Raw genomic sequence first — 27551 nt, 5'->3', positions numbered from 1 at the left:
AATTTTAATTGAAAAAATGTGAACTTTTTATGCAAACTGTAAGTTTTTTTTCATGCTAAAGGACTCAGCTCATCAGTAGATAAATTTCAAAATAATTAGTAAGGGGGTGAAAAATTTTTTTAGTAGTTAAGCTGACTGTTAGTGCTTTAGTAAAACATATGTAAATTACACGTATGCATATTTATATATTACACGTATGCGCATTTATTCTTTTAATTATTTGATTATTTATTTACTTTTGCTTCAGCTTTATTTTATTTCTTGTTTCAACTTTATTGCATTTAAGGATTCAATCATTCTTTTATTCTTTGTTTAATTTAAGAGTAAAAACATTCACATTTTGTTTAATTTAAACTTATTTTATTTCAATTTTATTTTATTCAAAGTTTGAAATAAATTTACTCTATATTTTATATTATTGCCATATCGATATATTTGAGATAAAATTTCTTTTTACTTTTTTTAATTTAATTTTATTTTCTCTCGTCTAAATTTTAATTCAATTTATTTATTGCCTCTTTTGACTCATCTCCAATATATAGTAAACCTCCAGTTTTAAGGGAAATAGTTTATCACGTATATATATTAACATTTCAGCTTAATTCATGAAAGTTTTCAGTAGCATTTGTATTTGCATTTCAACAAAATCACAATAATTTTACTACATGATATCATGATGACTCAAGGGATGGAGACTATCATGGTGGCTCAGGAGATAGAACACTCGCCTCCCAATGAGGTGACCTTTGTTTGAATCCCTGCGATGGCTGGTAGATACGAATTCCGCACCCGGCTCGGGACATCCACAGTGCTAACATAAAATATCCTTAGTGGTAGAAGAATCATAGGTAAGAGTCCCCAACTTGCCAGACTAACCGTGGGAAGTTTTCGCAGTTTTTCTGTCTATGAAGCGCTAATGCGGTTTAGTTCCATCAAAAAGTCCTCCACGAAGACGATTTACTCTCAATATTTGATTCAGGATTTTCCTTGTCTTCTGGATTGGGTTTAAAATTACAAAATTGAACACTGATAATCGTAAACTCAAAAAATAGGGTCGGCTGTTCAAGAACGATTATAAAATAATATAAAAGATGTTAAATTTTAGGCCAAAACAAAAAATAATATCAAAATACAAGGAATCAGCTCCATTAGAATGGAAAGCATTAGTTCTCCCCTTTCTGCCAAATTACGCTAAGTACAACATATCAGCAGGCGAATCTCTTGACCTGCTTCATTTTTTTTTTCCCTCACACGAAATGTGATCAGAAAGATAGAGTAGATGTGAAACAGTCAGGGCTGCCCACCCCGCTTGTTTTTTTGTCAGAGGGACCGTCCTTTCACACCAAACCCCTCAAAGTACTCTTACGATTTCTTTTTTGACCCACCGACTATATTTATGGGAAGAAAAACGATAAAGTGTATTTAGAGGTCAAAAAATAATTTCTGGCTAAGAATTTAAACGTATTTTGTTAGCTGAAAACAATTAGCACACTTTAATATTCTACATAGGTACATTGCAAGAATTTTCATTCTAAAATTACGGTAAAATAACCAGTAGGTTGTCTACCCATCCAATTAACCGTAAAGTTTATAGCAAAGAGCATTTTTTTTACTTTACGGTTTTGAAATCGCTTACAACTAATGTGGTTAAAAAACTATAAAAAAATTTTTTAACTAGACATTGAAGCTAGGCTTTTCATTAGGTAATTGGGATTGGAGTAGGTTGTTTCTAGTTTGTGATATTTTGGTGTCTACGCTCAGACTCGAACCTTCGTACTGTCAGTCACGAGATAGACAAAATAGCCCTCTCGGTTATAGCATGTACCAGCTGCAAAGAACTAAGTGGCTTCATCAGGTGGGCCTAGTTGATGAAGTAAAATTCTGGTTGTTTAACCGTATTAGGGGAAAACAGTTAATAAACGGTTTTTTTATCACAGTTGAACGTTTGATTACCATCTCATTTACGGTTATTTGACTGTTTTGTTTCAATGAGGTAAAATTACAATTAAACAAATTGTTAATTAACCTTTTTTTTCGACAAATTTCTAGCAGTATATAAATCTACAAGTGGTTTAAACTTACAATTAATAAAACACTCCAAAGTAACTGCGTAACCGCTTTGAGCTACAGTATTTATTGGATCCCTACAGTATTTTATTGGATTTTTAAAAAACATAAATAAAAGAATGGAAAAAGAAAATTTAGAGTAAAGAACTTATCAAAATTGTTATTTTAAAAATGATTATCAAACAAGCGAAATAGTATTTTGTCGCTTGTATTCCATTGAAATTATGCTTTTCAAATTATTATGTAATTGTATGAGTTAACTATAAAATACAGTACACATTTATAATTACAGAATACGTATTCTTTATGTATTCTATAATACATCAAATTGTATAAAAAAAAGCACTTTTAAAGTAATATTTTTTTGAGTTTTTGATAATAAAAAAAAACTTTTAAAGCAGCATTTTCTTTACGCGTTTTTCAAACAACAAATATAAATTACAAATTGAGTTAATATTTTTTATCAAATCAATGTTAACAACTATCCTGACCGGCCTGTGTAGGGGGCAGGGAACTGTCCTACTTCAGAAAGGTTCTGGGTTCGAATCCCGGGCAAGGCATGGATGTTCTTTCCCTCTCTGAACTATCCGTTCTCACTGTGGGAGCGACGTTGACCCACCTAATATGGTGCCCCTGAAAGAGAGGCCAACAAAATCGCCCTGTATATGCCTAAATTAACGGATGTTAACACAGGTGTGCATTGGGAAAGAAGAAAAAAAATTTTTAACAGCTATGCAAAATCGGTAATATCAACTCAATTTTCCTTTTGCTTTTTATGCATTTGCTAGAGTCACCATCTCAGAAACCAATTTTAAATTACAAAAAAATTGACGAAATTAATTTTAAACCAATTTTTCGATAAATCCAACCAATAATCTTTACGTATTGCCAACGCGCGCTACACATTTCCAAAACAACCAGCACCAGAATCTCAAAACAGAGCTTTTGATAACTACCCAACCGAATTTTTTATAAAAACATTCAACACAAAAGACATTCAACACAAAAAAAAACAATTTTACTAAACAATATTTGAGGAAAAACAATCCGAATTTTTGATAAGATTTTAAACATTTACAACGCAACACTTTATTTATGTTTGTCTCACAAAACAACGTGTAATAAATGAAATTAATATTCTTTTATCACACATTTCGTTTATCTATTTATAATATGCAAAACGAGAATGCTCCCTCAATATTCAAAAAGTTTTTACTCATTTTCTAAACGAAAAGCGTTCGCGATCTCGAAAGTCAGTTTTCAATTTAAAAATAACGATGAAACAAATGTGTGATCGAACCAATTTTTTAATGAACACAATTTTTTAGTAAAACCAATTTTTGTTTGAATCAATTTTTTGATAAGCAACCCATAAACTAAAACCAACACGTGTTACGCACTTGCTAAACACTAAGCGTCACAATCTCAAAATCTGACATTAATAGAACCAATTTTAAAATGAAAACAATTTTTTGGAAAAGCCAATTTCAGATTAAACCAATATTTTAATAAATAACCCATAAACTAAAACCAGCACGTGTTACACACTTGCTAAGCACTAAGCATCGCAATCTCAAAATCCGACATTAATACAGAATTGATTTTTTTTTTCTTTTTAAATTGAAGAACTTTAATTCAATGGTACAATTTTTGATAAATCTAAGCTGAATTTTTTAAAAGAATTTTAACACCCATAATATAATACTTTATTAATATTTGTTTCATAAAACAACAGTGTATAACAAATTGAATTAATATTTTCTATCAAACACTTTGCTTATCCATGATATAAAATATGCAAAACAAGAATGCCCTCTCAATATTCCCAGCGCGAGCTACGCATTTGCCAAACAGAGAGCGTTCGAGATCTCAAAAACCACATCTATCACAAATGATTAGACCACCACAAACCTTTCTCATCTCACAAACCTTCAATACACCCTTGATAAGTGACTCTTTAATTTCATTAACACCCCGCGGGGGTGTGAAGTCAGATTCAATGGATAAACTAAGTTCTGCTAATCCAGTGGAGGGAAAGGGAAAATGCTTTTTGACAGTGCCGTTATCGTCTGGGATCGCATCGGGCAAAACCTAGTTTTGAGAAACCCCAGTGGGACCCTAACTGATCCTGCCTTTTTTGAGAGCTTCTGAAAAGCGCGTGTCAACGCCGGATATCAGTTCCCAGTGTGGCCGGATAATTTGATTATTGGCTTTGGTGACAAAATACCCGAGTTTTATCAATGAGTGCTTGAAAGAAGGCTGTAACGTGTTTTGCGGTCAATTATTGGAAGTGTTGTTGTGCGGGAGGTTCGAGAAAGCAGGAGTGATATCTTTTGAATATTTAATGACACATATCATCCATAATTCTGATTGGGTATGGAAGGAGACTTCTTTTTCCTGTGAAAAATGGAATATGGGTCATTGTTTAATGATTACCCCAAAGATTAGTAAAACAAAACACGAGGCTTTATTTCAAAGAGATTTTGAAGAATATTTATCGAAATTCTGTAATCTGTTGTCGTAAAAAGTCCCCGCATCAATTCTGAGAGGATTGAGTACTCTTCATTAAATTGTAAGTGTACTCGGCGCTTTCCAAACTTTGAGCGACTTTTGCAAAATTATTACCAGAAACAGAGCTCAATTAATGAACTAGAAAAGTTTTATACTCAGTATGCTTAGCATTAAAAACTAAACTAGTTCTGGTCCTATACTGAAAACAATCTTGGGTATCTACAAATTTACAAATTTAGTTACAATTATTTTTTCATCAACTATACCATTTACCAAATCAAGTATATATATAAATTGGAAAGTGACAGTTATCTCTTTGTGCAATACTTGAGCATACACTCCACTAAATTATAAGTTATTAAAAATTACAGTTCTTTACTATTTTTTTTTATCTGCCTTTTTCATTTAGGAACTAAAGAATTTAGATAAATTACTTCAATCAAAGTAGCTTTTATGCTTCTAACTATATTGCTAAAAACTTTTATTCGTACAGTTTGATTCTTGTAGAAAAAAAGTTTGCTTTTTTAAAAATAAGAAGAAAAAGAAACGAACTATTATCATTTCGGAGAGTCGTTTATCATAGATTTTTTTTCAATTAAATGTATCCCACTGCCAACAAATAAAAAAATAGGTTTCGATGAAATACTAGCACCTTTCGCCCCCTCAGTATTACATTTGCATGAAATTTTCAAAATTGTTCTGCGATACAAAGTAATGTCCTCCACATTATGCAAGCAATAGATTCAAGAAAATTCTTAAATAAGTTCATTACAAATCTTTTTAATGATATCGATAAAAATTCCACTCAATTCATCAAAACTATTTTTACAATATAAAGCTTTAATGCCTCCAATTGCAACTCATAAAACGTTTGTAGTTCAAATAAGGATGATGTTTTTTATAACCTAAAAATCTCATTATAACCACAAAAAGCACTTTTATTGGTCGAAGTAATGTCCTGAAAAAACGACAAAATGTCATCTACTTTCAGTTTTTCTTATGGTAAGAAAAAATGTATTAAAAATTTGGCAAACATAACAAATGCAAGTTCTGACCAAAAAGTATTGGACAACTGAAATTTTTACTCTGCAAAATCTGCAAATTCATAAAATGAGACTTAGTCAGGTATTCTAAATATTAGGAGAAAAAAATTTTACTTGTCAAATATCCGTCAAAAGATATGTTAAATATCACCCCTCTTTCTATCTTAAAATATTAATTTATTTCATTACTATTTTCATTAATATTTTCTATTATATGTTTAAAAAAAAGTTTGAAAAATGAATTAAGTTTTGTTGAATAGATATCATATTATTCAAACATCTGTCAAACGAAAGTACCTAAATGACTCAAATTACTTTTTACTACGTTTTTTGAAAATTAGAAACAAAAAAATAAATGAACAAAATTCTTATTAGTTTTGCAAATTTGCATTTCTCGAAAAATAATGAGTTTTAGAAATGAGTTGAAAAAAAGAACATTCGAATTTTTTTTTCCATCTGGTTTTGAAAATAAAAACCATCGTTTCGACTAAAAATTTGCATTCAATTAACTCGCAAATCACGATAAACATAAAAAGCTCATAAAACTGCTTATTGTTCCGCAACTGTTAAAGAAAACAGTTCCATTTACGAACGTTGTTAAGAAAATGAAATAAAAAGATTCTAAAATCACACTGAAAAAAAAAAACACTTTAAAAAAACAAAAAAATATATATCGTTTTAAATACAGAAAGTACACACTCTGTGCTAATCTTCGCGTTAAACCACTCCAAAAACCATTAAGCGCAAGCACCGCCATTTACTCATTTCCCCCTCAAAAGTTCTTTAACAAGTAAACAAGAACAAAAAGTAAAAACGAAACGAACACTAGAAAACAAATTGTTCACAAAGCTTTACGTTTCAACACAAATGTTTCCATTTTCATTTATACATCTAATAAGCTCTCAACTATACGAACGAAAATGAAACAAATTTGAATACTAATTAAACGGCGAGAAAAAATCTTCATCCAATTACGCGAATTTTAACTGGCATGCTCCTCGCATAAAACGAAAAAAAGATGGAGAAAAAATTAAGAACACTTCTCCACCATTCCCCGAGCTTCTTTTCTGTATTAAAATCGTCTGCAGCTTTATTTTTGCTCGGGAATTGGAACCAAGAAGAGATTGAGTTTTGTTTTGGTGTTAGGTGGGGAGGGTTTTCGCAAGAAATTAGATAATGTTTCTCTGACGTGCAAAGGTGTAACGCAATAGCACATTCTTCAAAGCAGACGAGAATTTTGCGCATCTCACGCACATGCGTTTTCCATCTTTCCTTATGGGGAGAAAAAAGGAGTGTTTGTAGTGAGGGGAGTTGATACAAGATGCAAAGAAGGGGGGAATAAAAACTATACACCAAACCCTTATTTTGTTGTTGTGATTAATTTCTGAAGGTGTTTTCGGTAGCGTGTTAGTTCCATTGTTCATGTTCATGGCCTTCTTTCCTCTCTGTAAAGAGGGAAAACAAAACACACGATGTGTTGGAAGAAGTATTTCTTTTCCCGATTTCTTTCCTTTTTCCTCTTTCGTACAAAAATTGTGAATGTTTTTAACCTAAAAAAAAAGAGAAACACTATTCAGCAGATAATTCATACGCAATTGTAATTTTAATCGAAAATAACTTCTTTTTTTTATTAACTCGTTTTCTAGTGCGTGGAGGTGGAATCTTGCAAACGAAATTTCGATCGTTTTCCGACTAGCTAGAGCACTTATATTTCAGCTGAATTTCTGTGTATGATAATAATAATGCAAAGTTTAATCATTTTCAAACAAAATTAATTGAAATATTGTCCCTAATCAAAATATACCGATTAGCTGGAGTTTCACGTTCGAATTGGAGCTTTGCAAGGAGTTAAAATACAAATTTCAATCTTTCCTGTCACTGCTAAAATCTGAATCCATCTCGATATTATCGCGAAAGGGAAACTACGGCCAATAAAAATTCCTAATAGTTAGGAATCTCACATTTTCAGCTGTAGCTTTATTCTTATCCTAAATATCACAAGTTTCTAATGTTATCTGATAGCAGAATATTTGAGGACCAAAATTTCCAGTAAACCATTACCATATGTAAGGCAAAATTGCCAAATGCATGGCTTATATATATATTATGTTTTAGTTTTATTAATCTGAATTATGGTTTGTTTTTTACCAGAGAAGTCATTATCATACAGCACGTTAATTTTATCATAATTCTTTTCTCAGTGACCAACCTTTATTATACCCATGACTTATTGATTTTATTAGAACGTAATATACCTTACGTGGAATATCAGAAGTACTCCACTTCTCATATTGCATGTAAGTATTCCACTTAGAAACTGAAATATGTTCTCTTAATTAGGCATTTCAAACGCTGACAATTTAGTCACAAAAAAGAGAGAGGTTTGTTTGATACCCGTGAATAGTTTTAAATTCCTGGGAGCAAAGTTTTGGCAATTCCAAAATAACGATTAAATATTCAGGCGAGGAAAATAGGACAGTATGTTGTAATAAATACCTTCTTATGTTAAAAATAAAATAGTATATTATATAGCATACATCTCATGGTGATAATAGAGCTGTATATTGAAGCATACCTTTCTCATGGCGAGAATAAAGTTGTTAGCTTTAATATACTGCTCAGAAATTGATTGTGTTAAAGTTGCGATATCCTTAATTCTCATCAATTAGAAAGTGGAATATGTTCTATCACTTATGCATATCAAACTCTGGGCAATGTTGTTAAAATAAGTGTCTAAAATTTCTCCAACAAAATTACTTTTCCTGCCACTGTGCATTGCTTGATTAACCCTAGATAGCACTTTAGACCATTGAAAATTAAAATCTAAATGTTGCTAAACTGTTTAACTGTTGATTAAATGTGGTTAAAAAGTTTGTATATTTAAAAGAAATCGGGTGAAAAACATTACAACGACTAAGATTTGGGAAAAATATAAATAATTTAGTTTTATACCTATTTTTTTTCTTCCTTCTAATCCAGATCTAACAATTTTATCCCCTTCTAAAGTTCGGAGGATTAGGGTTGACGCTAACGTCTCGGACTATCAGCTACTTGCGTGGCCATTAGATGAAAGAGGAAAGAAAACAAAGAAGTTATAGAAAACAAAAGACGTCTTATTTACTGAAAGGTAACTTGTTTTTCCCTCAATGGGGGAAATTTTTCCCGTGGAACAGCCGCTGAAGTGAAGTCGAGACGTGATTGGACGCGAACACCTACACTAATTCCATTAACCGTCTCCTTCACTTAACACTGAACCAAACACTTGCCCTCTTACTTCCACCGGACAGGAATGAACAAATTACCTTTAGGGGATCTTTTCCACATTCCGATTTCGAGAATATCGAATCATTTAATCTCATTTTCTGGCAACAACAACTGTTCCAAGACAAAATGCCAATTACTTTACTTTCTGCCCAAGTCTTAATCTAAGTCTTAACAAACACGTAACTTGAAGTAATTTGTAGATTCTGAGAATGTTGATTAAAGTCCCAAACGATTTGATTCTGTTAATCGCTGAGTGAATGGTATAGAAATCAAGATAAATTCTAGATGAAGTTACCCATTGCTCTATAAATTAATCTGACAAATTTTGCTGTATTCATCCATTTCTCATTTAAACGAGTAAATATTTCTCTATAGATCAAGAAACTATTATAGTATATGTGCTAAGATATTTAAAGAACGTAACCTTTTTATTATAAACGTGTCTGAATGTTCCGCATGGAGTCCTAAAAATGACCAATGAAAAATTGATTGATAAACAAAATTAGATAAAACATTCAGTTTGCTGCGTTTAGCTTAGGAAATAAGATAATTTCTTCTCCCCAAATTTATAAATTAGTTGTAATGTTCATCAACAGATGACGCTACTAGAAAACTATTAATCAGTTAGCAGCGCATGGATTTCGCTTTGTTTCGAATAGATCGCACGATATAAGTTCTTCGATATTATTGATTAAAAAACTTAACTTTAAAAGAATAAAATAGGTGAAAAATTTTAAGAAACTTAAAACAAAAATTTTAAAATGAAAAAGAAAGCAAGAAAAATTCAAAATGAAAGGTGTAAAGTCTTGAAGACATGCTCTAAAAAGTTCACCAGTCAACAAGGACTTTTAACTCGTGAGCAAAAATCACTTTTTTAAAAAAAAATCTACATATCGATATCTAATATTACAATAGTTACTCTTTCTTTGTTGCAGGTTGAACGTACTTTAAGTACAACTTAAACTCTATTCAAAGGGCTTCAAAATAAATAACAATATAGATAATAATAATTTTTTTTTTCAATTCATGGGAAGTATCAAATCCACACTTCGATTATTATTGATCATTATTCATTATACCACTAATTTATCACGGTTCTACCAAGTGAGCAGTTTAGCCAATGCCAGATCTCTGATTCGTATGGGAAGTATTAAATCTAAAAGTTATTAGTATTTCCACTCATTACTCAAATTCACTTCTGACTGAGTTATACAAGGGAAAAAAAATTCCAAAGAGAAATATTTTGTTCTTAACATTAACTCAGAATAATTGAAATTTGATCTATACAGCATATGAAACCTCGCTACCCAATACAACTCATTTTTATAAAAGAAAGCGGACGTTTTCAAGGACTTTACTTGCCAATTTCCAAACTATTTTTCGTCTTAATACCAAACTGATGTTTAATTTTCTTTTCTGAAAAGAACTTCAATTTATATGCTAATGCGGATTGAAAGAGCTACCAGATATTTAGGAGATACATGGTGGCAACAGATTGAATCCATACCACCCATGGAGATTATCTCCAACGAAGACTTTATCACCTGTTCTGAGGGTGTTGCCATAGCTCAAACTGAAATTCTGAATTTTCATCATTCGCCACGCTGTTTTTCTCTCCGTTGCCAGCAATAGATCTCTAAAATGCGTAACGAATCGCTATGAAATTGAAAACAGTTTATATTTGACTATGTTTCGGTGCAGAATAATTCAGTTTCAGTTGAGTATACTCAAAAAAGTTAAAGGTTAGAGGATTGGTTTACTATGTGCCTATGTGTTTTAGATTTATCGGTCTGTTTTTCAGAAAAGTCAAATTTATTTTTTCCTTTTTAGTTTTCATTTTGCTGTTTTTTCCTTCGAATTTACTTAGTTGCGTCAATAACACACACGATAATACAAAAAAGCTATTTGAGCAAAGAAAATATTTGAACATTAATACTTTGTATAAATAAATAAGATTTATCTTGATGTTGACCAATGAAGGGGGGGGGGTGCCTAGTTTTAGAATATTGGAAAAAAGACATTTAAGCAAGTACTTAAATCTTTAGCTGAGAAAAAAAAAAGAGTTTAAAAAAATCTCATCTCATCTATCGTTTTATGCATTTTTGCTTCATACAATTGCTGATGCTTGAATAACTAATTTAATACGGCATTTTTTTCCGTATGAATAGCATGGATATCAGACAATTGAAACTATTAGAAATAGCTGTAGACGCTGACTCCGTAAGGATATATGAATTTCAGCCAATTATATCTAAGTATCAACTATATTCATTCAGTCTGCTTTGAAATTTAAAATAGAAATTGACCTCAAATATTTGTCTCCATAGAACGCTTCAAAGGCTCAACTCTCTCACATGAACACTTTGGTCAGAAGAGTATTTTTTAGATGACCAAAATGCTCTAGCTTAACGGTCACTAGTCGCTAATGAACGACCATTGCATAGAAATCGGTTACCAAAATATCAGACTGTGGCTGCCGATGCTGACTATTGCACGCTAAATATATCGGGGTCACAAAGTCCTCCAAGTTCTCATAACAAATCAATACCCCTGTGGATACTGGATTGGAGATTAATCGTGTTCTGGTTCAGGTCAAGCGATCTGAGGATGAATGGATGGTGCGTGAATGTGTCCTCCCTGTAAAACGGGGTGTGACTTATGAACGTTGTCTTTGGATCATCTTCAGAGATGCTTCCCAGACAGTCGCCAATTGCTTATTATTCAGCTCTAGTGTGACATGGAAACTAAACTACCAGTACTCATTATTAAAATCTATGAATAGATATAGTCGAAAGAACCAATTAAAAAGAACATATAGAATTTACTTTTCCTCCATAAAGACTTATTTAAATTTGCTACTTCGCCATCACGTGTGTCGTTGTACTCTTGCGTAAAGAAGTGTGGTACAGTTTTGATCGTTAAAATTTGGAGAATTTTCGAGTGGATAAATAGTAGAAATATTACAACTGTCCATACTATTGCTCCTTCTCCAATACAATGAGAAAAAAAATTTCTTTTAAAAGACATTAATAATTTTGTAACTTTCCTACAGAAAATGTCTGTTCTCTAAAACTATGGAATTTTGCTGTTAAACTACTTCGTAATCTGTCAAAAGAGATATTTTTTGTTAATAAATAAAATCTGTATCTATTGATACAGATTGTATCTGTTAGGTACAATTTTTTTTCCTTTTTGAATTGGAAGAACTTCAGTACCACAGCGGTAACAAATAATTTGGTACATTGAAACGAATGCCGACCGACTTATCAAGGAGTTGCCTCATACCAAGAAGCTCCCGGGTTCGAATGAAATGTTTGTGTTAACGATGATAAAAAAAAAAATTCTACAACCAGTTTTTCAAACTTGATGGTTTTCGATACCTCAAAAATTTGCGAAAAATTAAGCTGAAAATGGAAAAATTTAAAAATTAATCCGAATTTTAGAAGCCTGTTTCGCTATGCTAACCAAAGGGTATACAGCTACCTTCATGCTAAATTGCAGATATTTTCTGTAATGTTTCGTTACGGAAAATTTTTGTCAACGCGTTTCTTATTTGGCATACAAATAATATCTGGCAACTTTGCTGTCAGAAATTTTCCGTAATATGACAACGTTTTTTACAGTGTATGTCGCTATTCAATCTAAAAATTTCAATGCCAATAAAAATTAACATGACATAACAACAGAAATTATATTCTTACAGCATTGTTAATAGTTATTTGAATAATCATTTATTTAAATCATTTGCGATTGTCATTATCTAAAGATTATTCTCAAGCATGTTGCCAGGAAAACAGTCTTAATACTCAAAGAAATTGAAAAGTGATGACGTCAAATCTATGACTCATGCCCAATATTAAGGTAGAATTAAAACAATATAGCGTGCAAGAGAGGATGAAAATTCAATTGACACGAAAGTTCTGTGAAATATAGTGGTAAACAAGAAGCGGGATGTCGGTATTGTCTTCCCTCCCTCCCCCCGAAAAAAAAAACTTTTATCCGTTCACGACGTAATAATGTCTTTTTCCCACGATCGTGGAAGAGCTAAAACCTTGTTTGTGAGGTGGCTGGTCTTAGTTTTTGAATATTTTTTATTTAAACTACTCACTCACATGCAAGGTTACGGTTGTTATTAGATTCCGATGTCATCGCTTTATTCATTGATAAAATCCATTCATAAGTTTGTGTCTTCTTTTTCTGGCGCTGACTTCAAAAGAACGCAAAGTATTTAGGTTGTTCTTCGAAGGCACTGTCATATGAAAAAAGGGGCTTATTTGCGCATAATTGGCTGTTTTAACAACTGTTGTAAGCTGTGGATTTGGAACAATTTATTCGTGAATGTTATGTTTGGTTTCGCCCCTCTTTAGCTAGCGCCCTCTTTACTAAATATGGAGCAAAATCTCAATGCTAAGGCTGCGCGTTAGGAAACTGTTTCTTACTGCTACGCAAAATATCACGTGATATCTCGTACTTGCTTTTGACCACAACCAAATTGTGATCACTAGCTTTCTACAGTCTAATCACCACCTGACAGGGGTCGATCCACTGAAGAAGAACCCTAAAGATTCTCTAACACGTTAAGATTTGAATGCAGAAAGCAGTAACCGAATTTTGTTTGCAGTCAAAAATATGTGCGAAATATCGCGTTGCTAGCGCTCAGCGAAATACATACTGTGCAAGTTGACTACTTGCGATTCAATGCTTTTGTGGTCAACTTATATAACTAATTAAAAAGGAGATGAGCCACTGCTTTTTTTTCCTATCGTGTTAATCGCGTTGTTCATACAGTTCACATATTTCTTATGTGTTACAAATCAAAATAAAGGTAAACGTAATTAAATTTTTTAAACGCGATATTAAAATTTTATTTATCAAATGAGTCCGAAAATCATGAATGATTTCAGATCAGGTTATCTGTATTATCATTAATAATTTCTTAAAATATTTGTTTACGAGAACATATATGCAATTAAAAAAACGTAGTATAATTATCATTTTAATATTTTAAAATTGTCATTGCATGAAAAAAGTTAAAGGTTAATATAATCTCTTTTGTTTGATGACTTATGACAACTTATTTGAAACAAACTATCTCTAAACACACTACAAATAGCATGGTACTGCCATCTGGTGTATAGAGTGAGAAATTAACAAGATTTCGAGAGTAAGAAATATATTGTTTTAATCTTTCCGGGGCGTTATTTTGAACACTCACGCCCGTAAATTTTTACGAGAAATGGAGGACGAAACTTCACCCAATCATTTTGACGGGAACGAGAAAGAAGGGGCTAACAATGAAATTTTGGTCTGAATTCAAAAAAAGATCTTTTTTTTCATGTTAACGATGATAGGTACAGCTACAAAATACTTGTCCCAATCTCTTTTAAATGAAATTAAGATAACAAATTTTAGTCTGAATTCGAGTAACAATCTCTTATCACGATGACAATAATTGATGGAACTAGAAAAACCATTGTCCCTAACTAGTTTGGCCCTGTGTTTTTTTAAAAAAATGTCTCTTTTAAATAAAATTAAGATAACAAATTTTAGTCTGAATTCGAGTAACAATCTCTTATCACGATGACAATAATTGATGGAACTAGAAAAACCATTGTCCCAAACTAGTTTGGCCCTATGTTTTAAAAAGCGTCACTTTTAAATAAAATTAAGATAACAAATTTTAGTCGGAATTCGAGTAACAATCTCTTATCACGATGACAATAATTGATGGAACTAGAAAAACCATTGTCCCAAACTTGTTTGGCCCTATGTTTTAAAAAGCGTCTCTTTTAAATAAAATTAAGATAACAAATTTTAGTCTGAATTCGAGTAACAATCTCTTATCACGATGACAATAATTGATGGAACTAGAAAAACCATTGTCGCAAACTAGTTTGGCCCTATGTTTTTTTTTTAACAAATGTCTCTTTTAAATAAAATTAAGATAACAAATTTTAGTCTGAATTCGAGTAACAATCTCTTATCACGATGACAATAATTGATTGAACTAGAAAAACCATTGTCCCAAACTTGTTTGGCTCTATGTTCTAAAAAGTTTCTCTTTTAAATAAAATTAAGATAACAAATTTTAGTCTGAATTCGAGTAACAATCTCTTATCACGATGACAATAATTGATGGAACTAGAAAGACCCTTGTCCCAAACTAGTTTGGCCTTGTGTTTTAAAAAAATGTCTCCCTTAAATAACATTAAAAAAACCTTATACAAACCAGTTTTTTAAAAAAAAGATCTCTTTAAAATTAAATTAAATAAACAAAGTTTTGATCTGAATTCGAGTAAAGATCTTGTCATTCATGAAAGCCAAATTGGTTGTACCACAAAAACCATTGTTTCTTACTTGTCGTAAGCAAGAATCGTCCGCCTCCTCTTTTCTACTTACGACGGACAACCCGAAAGGTTAAGTGGAAAAAGCTATTTAGGATATTTAATCTGTGTTATTAGCCTCTAAAAAGCCCCGTAATGTCATTTCTTATTTCTTTCATTCAAAGACGTCCTCATTAGGGGAAGAAGGCGATGAATAAGGAAAAAAAACTTCCGGGAGAATAGGCGCCAAGATACCCCAAGGGGGGAGGGGGTAGAAACAATGAAGTTGCGTGCGAATTCAATTAGAAAAAGAGATTCCTTTGTGATATGCCGCGATTCTTTCGTGATTGCAGTAAAATCGCCATCTTCTAAATCTGGTGGAAATGCTAGTAAATCGCGATTTCTAAAAACTTGAACCTATCGAGTACATATCCCAGCTGTTAACATGGTTTTTCGAAGTTCTGTAGTCAAGGAAAGTAAAAAAGTCACGGTTTAAGTGTCTTCCACTTGAAGCGAAACGATGATTTTAAACTACATCTATCATCTTGCTGTTAAGAATTATCTGGGATTTAGAATGGACAAATAACTTAAATGTTTTGAAACTTATTAAACTCTTTCAAAAATTGCCAATTTGACGACATTTTTCCACCTAGAAGAAAATCACCAAAATCACTGCTTTATTCTCAGTTTTTGCCAATTTTTATGAACCCAGATAATGCAGCATTGAGGTAAGTTTTCAAATATTAAAAAATTAGACCCAAACACTTTTTATTTCCGCAAAACTACGGCTTTTCACTATATGGACGTTTTACGCCATTTTCAGAATAAACATATATGGCGCTAGCTTCAGATTAGATAAAATTGTTCTAACAGTCATGAGTAACTGTTGTAAACTCACAGCAGTTATGAAAATAGCATATTATTCGTAAAAAAGCATCATTTTATACGACGACGAGGCCTTCGGAAAACAATTACCACAAGCCACAGGGCGACGGAATATCATGAATGGCGATCAAGAAATTGTCTGCCAATCATCACTCGATCGCCACTTTATTCGCCGAAAATGCACCATTTGTCCATTTTTTAATTATTATTATTGCTAAACAAATATGAAATTATTATGAAAATTTTCTAATCTGAAAATTATTTTATTTCACGCTTGTTTCTTAAAATTTTCTTCATTTTAGGAATAAAACTTGTAATGTATACCAACCTAGTAAGCTTCAAAAGAAATGCCTTACATTATTAACATCAGCAGTTTTGATAATAGTTTAAAATTTTCAATTTTTGAAAAAAAGTGTTTACAGTCAAAAATGGTAGAACTCGCCGCACGCAAGTTGCAAAATTGCTTAATTTTTCCCTGGAAAGCCTTTTAAGCCATAATATCCATTGAAACTTTCAACGATCTTAATAGTAGATCCATATTATTGTATTTTATAACACAAAATTTGATTTAATAAATGCGCATAAACTAGTTTCAATTTATTATTAAAACATAATGACTATATGCAGTAAATGTCGAAACTGAGAAACACAGTATGACTTGATTGATTTTTCGTTCTAAAATATAGAACAGCATCCCGAAATATGTGTAAACCATTTTCAAGAGAAAATACCCTTAGGAAACTTACAAATGTATTTGGAAGAAGAAGGCAAGACCTTATAAAGCACTTATAACAAAAACATCAATAACAAACAAGCTTTGCCCTACCTTTTTCTTAACACTTTACCATGTTTTGCCCCCAAATCAATTTCTTTTGAAAATAACTTTTGGGGGAGAAACTAAATTGAAAAACTTTGAAATCGCGTCAACGTTAGCATCTTGTTTTTTTTTATTTATTTATTTTTTTTATTGAACATTATTTTGAGAAAAGGGAGAAAAATATTTCAATTTCGTTTTTCTCTTCTCAGCGACTCGAAATTCCAGAGCTTGTACAGCCATTTCCAACAAAACAAGAGAAGTATTTTGTTCTATTTTCATTTCACACAACTCTAAGTCATAGTGAAACACGTGGAAAGGAATATTGATTTTTGTATTCACAAGAAGCAAAAAGCTATTAATAATGGCTGCCATAAAAATAAAATTAATTTTCTACGTCATCATTGCGATTATTTTTTTAAATGAATTATAATCAAAAAATATTAGTGCGGAAAGCTATTTTTAACTTTTTGATCACTTGAGAAATTTTAATAAAAATAAGGACTATTATCAGATTTATTTGTCCTTTGACAAAATATTTGTAATTCGTTGCACCATATTTTGATAATTCAACTTTATTAAAACGTGCATCTGATTAAAGTATGCAAAATCAGTAATCGAGTAATTCCGTATCGTAGGGACAGTCTGAAGTTAATATTTTATATAGTTTTTATGAATGTGAATAATTTTTTTACGTTTCCTCATTTTTTTATTAAGACTAAAAACCCTCTACAGAGCCGTGGTAGCTCAGAGATTAGAGAATCGGTGTCCGGTCGGGAGAGGGTGGGCTCGATCTTCGACTCCGCTAAGACCCACCGCCTACATGCTCTATACGCGCTCGTAAAATCTTTATAATCGAAAATCCTGTGGTCGGTCGCTGAACATGGTGCAGATTTTCTGGAGAAAATTCCCTTCCCCTTCAGATCTATGTCTAAATTGAAGAAAGGGCCTCACGAATAAATGGTGCTGCTACCTACCTGCTGGGTTCTGAGATAAGACGCACTTTTACCTCTGCGGTGCTCTCTTGTCAAGCGAAAGGCACACCTTCTCGATTTAATTCTCAAAAAAGCCGATGACTGGTGAACTCGGCTTGTGCAAGAGTCCTTAAAAACAATAATAGCATATTTACGAAATATTTTCTTATTATCTTAATTATTTTCCTGCGTCACGTTTGAAACAAGACGATGGAACAGCTCAAACGCGTTTATGAAGATGTTTTGCCAAAGAAAAAAATAAGAGAAAAAAAACAGTTTGAAAGTGTTAAATTCGAAACAAAGCTCTAATTTTAAGCTATATAAATTATCTTGAACGAAAGATTTGTCTGTACAATCCAAATACTTAATGAGAAATTTTTTTTATGTATTTAAAGAATTTAAACTTTCAAAATAAGCAACAAAATTGCAGTATGTATAATTCTCAATTTTTTTTCCTTTTTTTTTTGCATTTTGAGCCGAATAATACAACTTTTGAACAACTTTTCGGATGTTAAAAAAGTTGCACCACAATCACTAATAATGTTCATTTTTACAAAACTGTGATTTATTGACAAAATTTGACCTTTTCGTAATTAATCTAGGTATGAACAAAATATCAGCCATGAATAAATGTTACTAAATCACAACAGTTATAAAAATAGCCAATTATTTTCGATAAAACATTATTTTCTCAAAAGCTTGAGTCGGCTGTTCAACGACGGTTACGAAATAAAATAAAATATAAAAACATTATTATTTGATAACAATGAATGATTTGAAGAACAGTCTAAACCTTTTCCTTCAAAAAAATAAATAAACAAATAAAATGTCAAAACCTAAAAATTTTGCATCAAATTCGTAAAATGAAATTTAATAGAATAAAGAAAAAAAACATTAAATTTAAATTACATTACAAGAAAGAATCCTTAACAAAACCAAGTTCATTTTATTTCAATTTCCTTTTTTTCCCCTTTACTCATATTTCTCAATTCCCATTCTTCCAATTTAGTAACTAATTCATCACTATTAAGTGCCCCTCTCGGGTATCGAGCCCGTTACTTTTAACACTTATCGCTCCTTATCACACATCCACATCAAGAAAGGGAGAGAACTAGCTCAGGCGTGATCACGCGAGACAACTAAACTCTACTCTTTCTAAAAGAATCTTCGCGTGCAACACGCACTTTGTGTTTGAACTCCTGAAAACAGGCCTTTTCTGTGGGACCAAGAGGCGGGATGAGCTTAGAAGAATTTTAGGGGCGACTTTCTTGCGTGATCTACGCCCCCAGGAAATGTTACACCCTTTAGTCTTTGTCGGCCGGGAAGAAAAATGAAGAACTTTTGGAGCTGGACATTAGCATAACGTCATGCTAATTTTATTCGAAGTGTGTATGAATTATAATAATGAGCTTGTTCTGTGCATAAATCGTCGATCGACCCCGGAAGAAAAGAAGTATATAGTGTCATGCACAAAATTCTGTTTTTGAGAAAGTTCTCGAGACAAAAATACGATTTAAACTGACCAAGTTCTCTAATTTCTACAGATAGTGAATGATTCAATCTCTGTTTTGAATAACATCTCGTATTTTGATTCATTATTGCAGTTGTGCCTAATTCTCCGTAATATTTTTAGAATACTGATTAGTCATTATTGAGATTCATCAAAGCAGACATGGAAATGAAACCATAAAAACCCATTTAGTTTATCATATAGAACTGAGAGTCTTTTTCCTTTTGTTAGGAACCATTGCGATGAATTAACTTCTCTTTGATGATTTTAATTACGTCATAATGGACAACTAGTCAACTTTTCATAATACTACATCTAAATCCAATCCAGTGTGTAGATTTTTATTATTTCAGTTTTAACAATCATTTTAAAATGTATATGTTACAGGCGATGATTACGAAAAACCCAGAAATTTTCGCGTATCATAATCTATACACTTTAAGACCAGCAAAAAGTCACTGTGATGTCAAATTTACATTTACGGATAGTTCATGTTTTATATTTACCATATAAAGGAGGTGACAAAAAATCCAGGACAAAAATTCTTTAATGTAACTTTATTAAAAATAGGTAAATAAACAAAATATAAAAAATAATAATAAGAGTAAACTTCTACTGGTTTTTTGTTTCAAAGTGGCCGCCTTTTGCAACGATGCAGAGGCGCAAATGCTTATTGAAAGCAATTAGCTGCAAGATCTTTAATCTATCCTATTTCCGCAAAAGAGATTGCTTTTGAGAATACAAACGTTTGTGTGTTTTAGTGCAGGTTGTCGAAGCGACAATTTCACGACAAACGCACTGTCATTTTGCTTGTTTTGCTTCCACACTGTCATTTTGCTTGCTTAAACAACTCTAAAATTTCAAATTTTTTGCTTGATATTATGAATAAGTCAGAAAACAACACACAATTTACAAGATATAATTTTAAAAAAATTCTAATTAAAGTGGCGGACAAAAGGAAATAAACTCACAACTTAAAAAGAAATTAATTAATTTATATTCTATGACGCAATGGCTTTGGCCGAGCTTTTTTGCGCTCCCTGTTCTGTATAAAGATACACTCTCTGTGCATAATCTGTATGCTACAAAGTCTATATATATCATAATCTATATATATGTATCATAATCTATACATATTTATCGTAATGTATGTGTATGTATCAAAATCTATATATATATCATAATCTGTATAGTATCTAAAGGCATAATATATAGTTTAAAGTCACTATAATACATTCAGTGACTCTAGTTATTTCTATCTATTTGATATTTACCACATAGTAAAGACTGCTTTGAATGCAAAATAATTAATTTAATTATTTTTCAATTCAAAAGACAGATGTCAAAATAATTTTTATACCAAAGTTCGTTCTTAAAAAAAACTTATTCATCTACGTAAAAAATGTAGGTAAGTAAGACAAGTAGTAAAAGCCATACACATACATGCATAAGCTATACATCCCAATGAGTGATAAAGTTCCACTAGTATAAAAACAAATTTTAATAGACGATTAAAATAGATTAATTTCATGTCATTGTTTCAAGAGTCATCAAGTTACCACTGATTCTTTGCGTATTATATTTATAACATACCACAATTCAGTATGTTTTTATGTTTAATTATAATTCATCATTTTCATTTCATTAATTCTCAACTTTGTATTTTAGGCGGATGTTTCCTACAGTAAGGGCATCTTTTTCTGGAGCAGATCCACACGCCAAATACGCCGTTCTCATGGACATTGTGCCTGTAGATAATAAAAGGTACCGATACGCGTACCATCGGTCTTCATGGCTGGTGGCCGGTAAGGCGGATCCACCATCACCATCTAGATTATATTTACATCCAGATTCCCCATTCACGGGTGATCAGCTCAAGAAACAAGTAGTTTCCTTCGAAAAGGTCAAGCTCACGAATAATGAGATGGACAAGCAAGGACATGTAAGTCATTATTAGTTAATACACTCCATTCTAAATATCTGAATGCAATGCGGAACTAACCAAAAGAAACGTGTTCAAGTCACTATACTACGCTAAAATCTTCAATTATTGTCCGTCAGAGTTAAAAATTGAGGCTAAAAACGCAAAAATGAATGAATTTATCGGGTATCCCTAACTTAGCAATTTAAAAAAAACGTAAAGAGATCTTAATGTACAGTTTGAAAAATAAAAAAAATTTCATGTAAAATTTCAAATTTAGTTATTAAGTTTGTCGACAGATGGCGAATCTGATTGCAAAAGAGTATACAATATTCTCTGCTGCATGTCAAACCGTTTCGACTGAAATATTTTCGCTAGCTTTCATTAATTTTGTTCACGGTATGAATCGCGATGTTGCTGCAAATGGTCGTTACATTATATTATAGTTTATCTCAGTTAGCGGCGCCATCTGTTGATGATATTTAAGACTATATTATTATTAGGCAAAAAAATAAAAATTTATTAAAAATAATTATTAATATTAGGTAAAATAATTATTAATGACTAAAATAGATATTAATATTAGGTAAAAAATATTTTGGAAAATAATTTTCCAAACTTACTGTTAAAATAGCTATAGTCCTAGACATCAGTGAGTAAAAAGCACAACTATTTTGACTGACTATTGGGACATGCAACGGTAACACTAATGAAAGCAAAATTATAGCAAGTGCAAAATGATTTTGATTTCAATTCAAGGGGGGGAATTTCACTGCGAAAATTGTGAAGAAAGGGAGACTAGTTGCTCCATCTCATGGCAATATTCAGAAATACAAAAATAATCTCAGGATTTAAAGAGAAGGGAAATTTGTGACGAATTCAATTTTAATGATGAAATCTTTCACTTCGTTACATAGCATGCGACGCTGACCACACAGGCACAAAACCGCCGAACTTATGAGATGCGAAGCCGACAGAGAAGGATAAGATGTTTGTTTCATGGCATTCGCATTCTTGGCGTTTTAATTTGGTGTCAAATAATAGATTTTCTGAAATTAGCATAGTTAACTCGTTATTGGCACTTGCACTTAAATCCCTCTGCCATTCCAAAAAATAGTCTGAGGTTTCAAACTCAAAATAATTGAATGTTGCATAGTTAAATATGACTAAAATTAGAACTTTCCCCCAAAAAATCAAAATTTTTTTCAGAAATGTTACTTATATCCTCCGTGAAATCAGCTTTTAATTGGTTTCAAACTAATATTTAACCCAATCAAATATCTATAACTCTCATCTAATTTAACCTAACCTAATCTAATTATCCTATTCTAATATTTAAAAATATTTGAAATAAATAAAATTTATGAATCTTCTTATCCATATTTCCCCTATTATTTATTGTTCTCTAAAAATAAAAATAAAAAATAAATAAAAAAACTTGCGAAAGTTTTTTCTAAACGGTCGAAAAAACATACGAAAACACTTTTAAATTGCTTTGTTGATCCAAAAACTAACGATAACAACATCACTTGCATTCGAAATATTTTGGCCACTTATAAAAATTGTTTGCTTAAAATTTGAAAAGCTAGTACAGAAATTAATAATATACTAAAAGCGTATACTTCCATTCACTTGTAAGCGATAAACAAATCACAAAATGACCAATCAATGCCTTTTTCATTTCTTTAGAATGAGAAGTTATCCAATAGCTGGAACTTACCGTTCCTGTCACTAAAACCTTACAATTCATTTGTAAGCAAGAACAAAGCTATAAGCACACACCAGATCGATTGAATAACACATTGCCCAGAAAATTTGACGATAATTTTGCGACAATTCACAAATAAAGAAAATCGTTTGCTCGTATGTTAACCAATGAAAATTGTGGAGAGTAAAGTTAATTTACGAATGGAATAAACGCATTTAGCATCCAATTGACGGTGTGTTTATGGAAAATTGTACATTAACATCAAATAATGTTTTTGGAAGTAAACCACACAAAGGCAATTAGATCGATCAAAAAGTACGACAAAAACAGTCTTTTGTACTTCTCTTCTACAAAAGATTATTAACAGAAACAGATATATTGTACTATCTGCAACAAAAATCAGCTTTGCATGCTGATTTCCAGAAACTGATTTATGCAGACAGGCGTATTATTTGCAGGATATTGTGAATTTAATAGTGTAACTTTTTTCTCTGTGATTATTTGTAATATTATGTTTTAAATCTGCGTGACCTAGAAAAAAAAACTTTTTTTCCTCGAAATGTTTCGTTAATGCATTAACATGATGGAGTGATATCGATAATTTGATCGAAGTTTATCAGTTTCAGTTCGTTAAAAACTGGTAATATTTTTAATAGGTTTTTAAAGGATATTTTAAGTCGAATTTAAAAGTAATTTCCTTAATTGAAAAAGACGCATTTTTCGTTGTATCTTAATATTGTAGTTTCAACAAGTGAGTTGAAAGCGGTTAAGATTTTAAAATTTTTCATTTTAATAGCTTAAATTGTACAACAGGAGACAGACAAACAATTTTTTAACGGTTAAATTATATTTAAGGGAAAGTTTGCCAAAACTGGGTCCTTAAGTTTTTCTTTTCCTTAAACGAAATTAAAATAAAACGGCTTAAAGTTTCATTGAATGATAAATTACTTATTTAATTGCAAATTTATACTATTACAACTAATAATAATAATGTATAAATTGATTAAAAAAACATATTTTGGAGGGTATACTAGTGACCTGTTTGGACAAAGAACCAAACTCAGATAATAATAAAAAATAATAATAAAAACATATTTCAATAAGCAACCATGCTTAAATAAACAACTTGGTTGCATGAAACAAAGTATAATTTCAAATAATAAAAAGTGATCGTTTTCCTCTTCGGAAATATGTATTTATAGCATTGAATTAATGCAATGACCCTTTAATACTGATAAACACACATGGTTAAAAATTAAAGTACAAAAGTAGTTTTGAATATAATGTATTTTGAAATTATCATCTGTACGTTACAATATTTAATGTATTTAATCAGAATTCAATATATTATGCATTATCATTTGCAGAACAATAATGTGGCACTGTCAGGGGACAAAATTAACTAACTCTCGAGTGCAAATATTTTGATTGATCTGATAAATAGCAGAAAAGAAAGATTTTACAGATTTCTCAATCCATCTGTTAAAGAAATTCGTAACGTGGTGCAAATTGAATTCTCTGGAAAAGCTGAACCGAGCAAACTGTACATTTTTAACTCCGTTTTTCTTTGATTAAATTTTCTAACCATGGGTCCTTTTTAGAATACATGGTATCTAAGGAATGCTTACAAGTTTTCCTGATTTTGGCTTAATCAAACTGTGACAAAAAAAAGCTAGTAAGTCCAAGATAATATTTTAAAGTTTATCAAAGATTATTTCATCCTTATACATAAACTCCAATGTAAAAAAGGTTGGTGCATATTGCTCTATTTGTGTTATTTGCTATTACTATTTACACAAATGGGACATACTAGAAAATAATAGAGTTTACTTCTTACACAAATTACGTACTGTTTGGACAATGCTTCGAAAATTGCATATTCTTGAATTATGTAAAAATAAATAAATAATTTAAACATCTAATAAATAAAGAAGTAAATAAAATGTTTCTCATAAACGTCATTGGACTTATTATGAAAATATGGATATTCTGAAACATAAAGCTTGCTATCGTTTAGTTTGCCGGGATCCCCCATAGAATAAATGATTTGCGAGTCTTCCTCACCATTAAAATTGCATAAAATATGTAAGAACTTTTAGTAAATAGAATGTTATAATATTTCATATACACAATGAAACCATTAGTAAAAGCAGAAGAAACAAATCAAAATCAGGACTGCACCAGATGTTGACCCTGCAAAATAGGCAATTGCAATGTTTATTTCACACGCACTTTTCATTCATTGTTTTCGGAGAAATCGCCAACGATGTCATTAGCTCGCCACCAAGGGACTAAATACAGACATGTATGAGATGATCGAGAAACGTAATTGGCCACGAAATATATGAAATATTAACCAATAAGGACATCAAGAGCTCAGAGACATCTGATTGGTCACGTGACATCATCCATACCGACTTTTACCGTGACAACTTCTGAGAGATAATTCCTTCCTGTTACGTAACATTATTCATCTTTTTATGGTTCTTTCATGTAGCAAAATGTGAATCGTTTTACAGAAGTTATCAATAAAAAAAGGACGGACCAACTTTCATCGTAATTAAACTAAACTACAGCTGTGTCACTATCAAAATGGACTATAAATATTTATTTGGAAATCACCATTTCATTATTTCCGGATTGGGGAGCAAACGATAATTTAGCTGGTCGGCACAGTCACTAATGGAACATTAAAAGAGGCAACTAACGCCAATAAATCTGCTTAGCGGCTTCCCGTATAATAAGGGCTTACTCGTATTCCGGTTGTTGGTTACCTGAATATGCAATATGCTTCTGAATGAAAGATTTTAGACTTGCAGATTTCATCTTGTCATTCGTTAAGAATTTTAATACGTCATATTCAATGCAGGTTATTAATCTGTTACTAATACCTCGGCTTTTTAAGCTTTTAATGATTCAATCATTAAAATGTCCATCATTTGTAACGTATATCCTTTTCATAATAATCTAATAAAAAAATAACTTGACCTGCTCAATGACTGTTTTAGCCTAGATCAGTGTTTCACAATAGGATATTAGAAATGTTAGTTAATTTATTTACTGTTGCACTGGTTGGTTGCCATTCCGCTTCTGAAGTTTTGATATCATAATTGAAAACTAATTACAGTTTCTTTTCAGTGCAACAACATTATATTCGTTCGATAGTTTCATAACGGTAATATATAAACTATTTTAATTTAATGATTTAGTACATTGGTACAATGCTTTTTAATGCATAAATTAGGAACAAAAAAGTTCGAAGGCAGATAAAATAATTCGAGGACAATGAATTAATTTAAGAGCACTTCTGCCGTCACGTGAGGGATATTTTAATTATTTCATATGTGATATATGCAAATTAATTAATATTTTGGTAATTATTAATTCATTTTGGGAAGATTAATTATGTCCGAAATATCTGAGCCACAAATCTGAACAAATAAAAATAGTTTTTTTATGTATATAAATTTAAAAATAGTTAACAAATTGAACATCTTCTCACTTTTACGTTCACGAAAGGATTCTCTGAAATAATTTAGCGCTTAGGAATGCGTAATGAGTGAAAAGCTAGTGAGTTTTCGAACATTCAAGTAATATCCTGCTCGTTCAATTACGCATGTTCTGCGCAGAGCATTTCCAATAAAGCAATCTTAGTTCTCTATAGTGATTGCGCAGAGAATGCGTACGAGACCCTACCAGAATATGCAAAATTTTCCTTTTAGACAGATTTAGAGGACTTATAGCGAGATTCTACGCGAAAGTGTATGAAGTCTCTAATGAAGAGATCACTTTCACGTAGCGTCCTGCATGTTTCCGTGTGTCTGTACTGCGCTAACTCTGAAGAAAATCGAGATCGTTAGACAGTATAATTGTCCACGCAGAACATATATATTCGGAAATGTTCGGGATACTACGTGAAAATGTTAAATCACTCTAAAGTCCCTCAGCGAATTTGTCCATAAAAAATAATATTAAAAAAACTATCAGTCAGGTGGATAAAGTAGGGATTTGGCAGCTTTGTCTACATCAGCGCGGTCATTTGTTTAAAGTGGCAAGCAACTACTATATAATTTGAAATTTGATAAAATATGTCGAGAGACCAGCCTTGATTTTTTTTTACAAAAATGAAAGGAAAAAGAGTTTTTTAATAATTTTAAGTTTCAGACTTACAATATAAAAATGGCAACAATCTTTTAAACTATTTTTTTTGAAAGTCAGGTTTCACATGTCTGATAAAACTTCCTTTACTGTTCTTAACTATGATAAAATAAACCCAAGCTTTTGGTAATCGCTTTAAATCTTCTGTCTCGGTCCTTTAATGTTATTTATTTATTATACTCAAGTTAGAAATAATTTTTTAACCTTAAAAAAATATGCTAGTAAACCCTGGATCTCGTTTCTGACAGAGGGGGCAAATTTTAGTGTAATTTGAATGGTTCTTGCTAAGTAACATTTCGTATAATTAGCTTTTTAATAATTTAGGAACGAAATATAACAGCAGAGAGCTAACTATAATCATAGTTTGCATCTT

The 27551-nt window shown here is 31.4% G+C and overlaps 1 protein-coding gene across 1 annotated transcript in view; it reads left to right on the top strand.

Moving 5' to 3' along the window:
* The window catches only part of LOC107456793 (T-box transcription factor TBX20), a 109919-nt gene that overhangs the window by 54939 nt on the left and 27429 nt on the right, over positions 1 to 27551 (top strand). Inside the window, exon 3 of the mRNA XM_016074747.3 lies at positions 21060 to 21333. Within this exon, the coding sequence (XP_015930233.1) occupies positions 21060 to 21333 (274 nt within the window). The remainder of the gene's footprint in view (positions 1 to 21059; positions 21334 to 27551) is intronic.

This window comes from Parasteatoda tepidariorum, chromosome 4, assembly GCF_043381705.1.
Source record: "Parasteatoda tepidariorum isolate YZ-2023 chromosome 4, CAS_Ptep_4.0, whole genome shotgun sequence".
Lineage (NCBI taxonomy): Eukaryota > Metazoa > Arthropoda > Arachnida > Araneae > Theridiidae > Parasteatoda > Parasteatoda tepidariorum.
The sequence above is the reverse complement of the archived record's forward strand: the minus strand, read 5'-3'. Positions and strand labels throughout refer to the sequence as shown.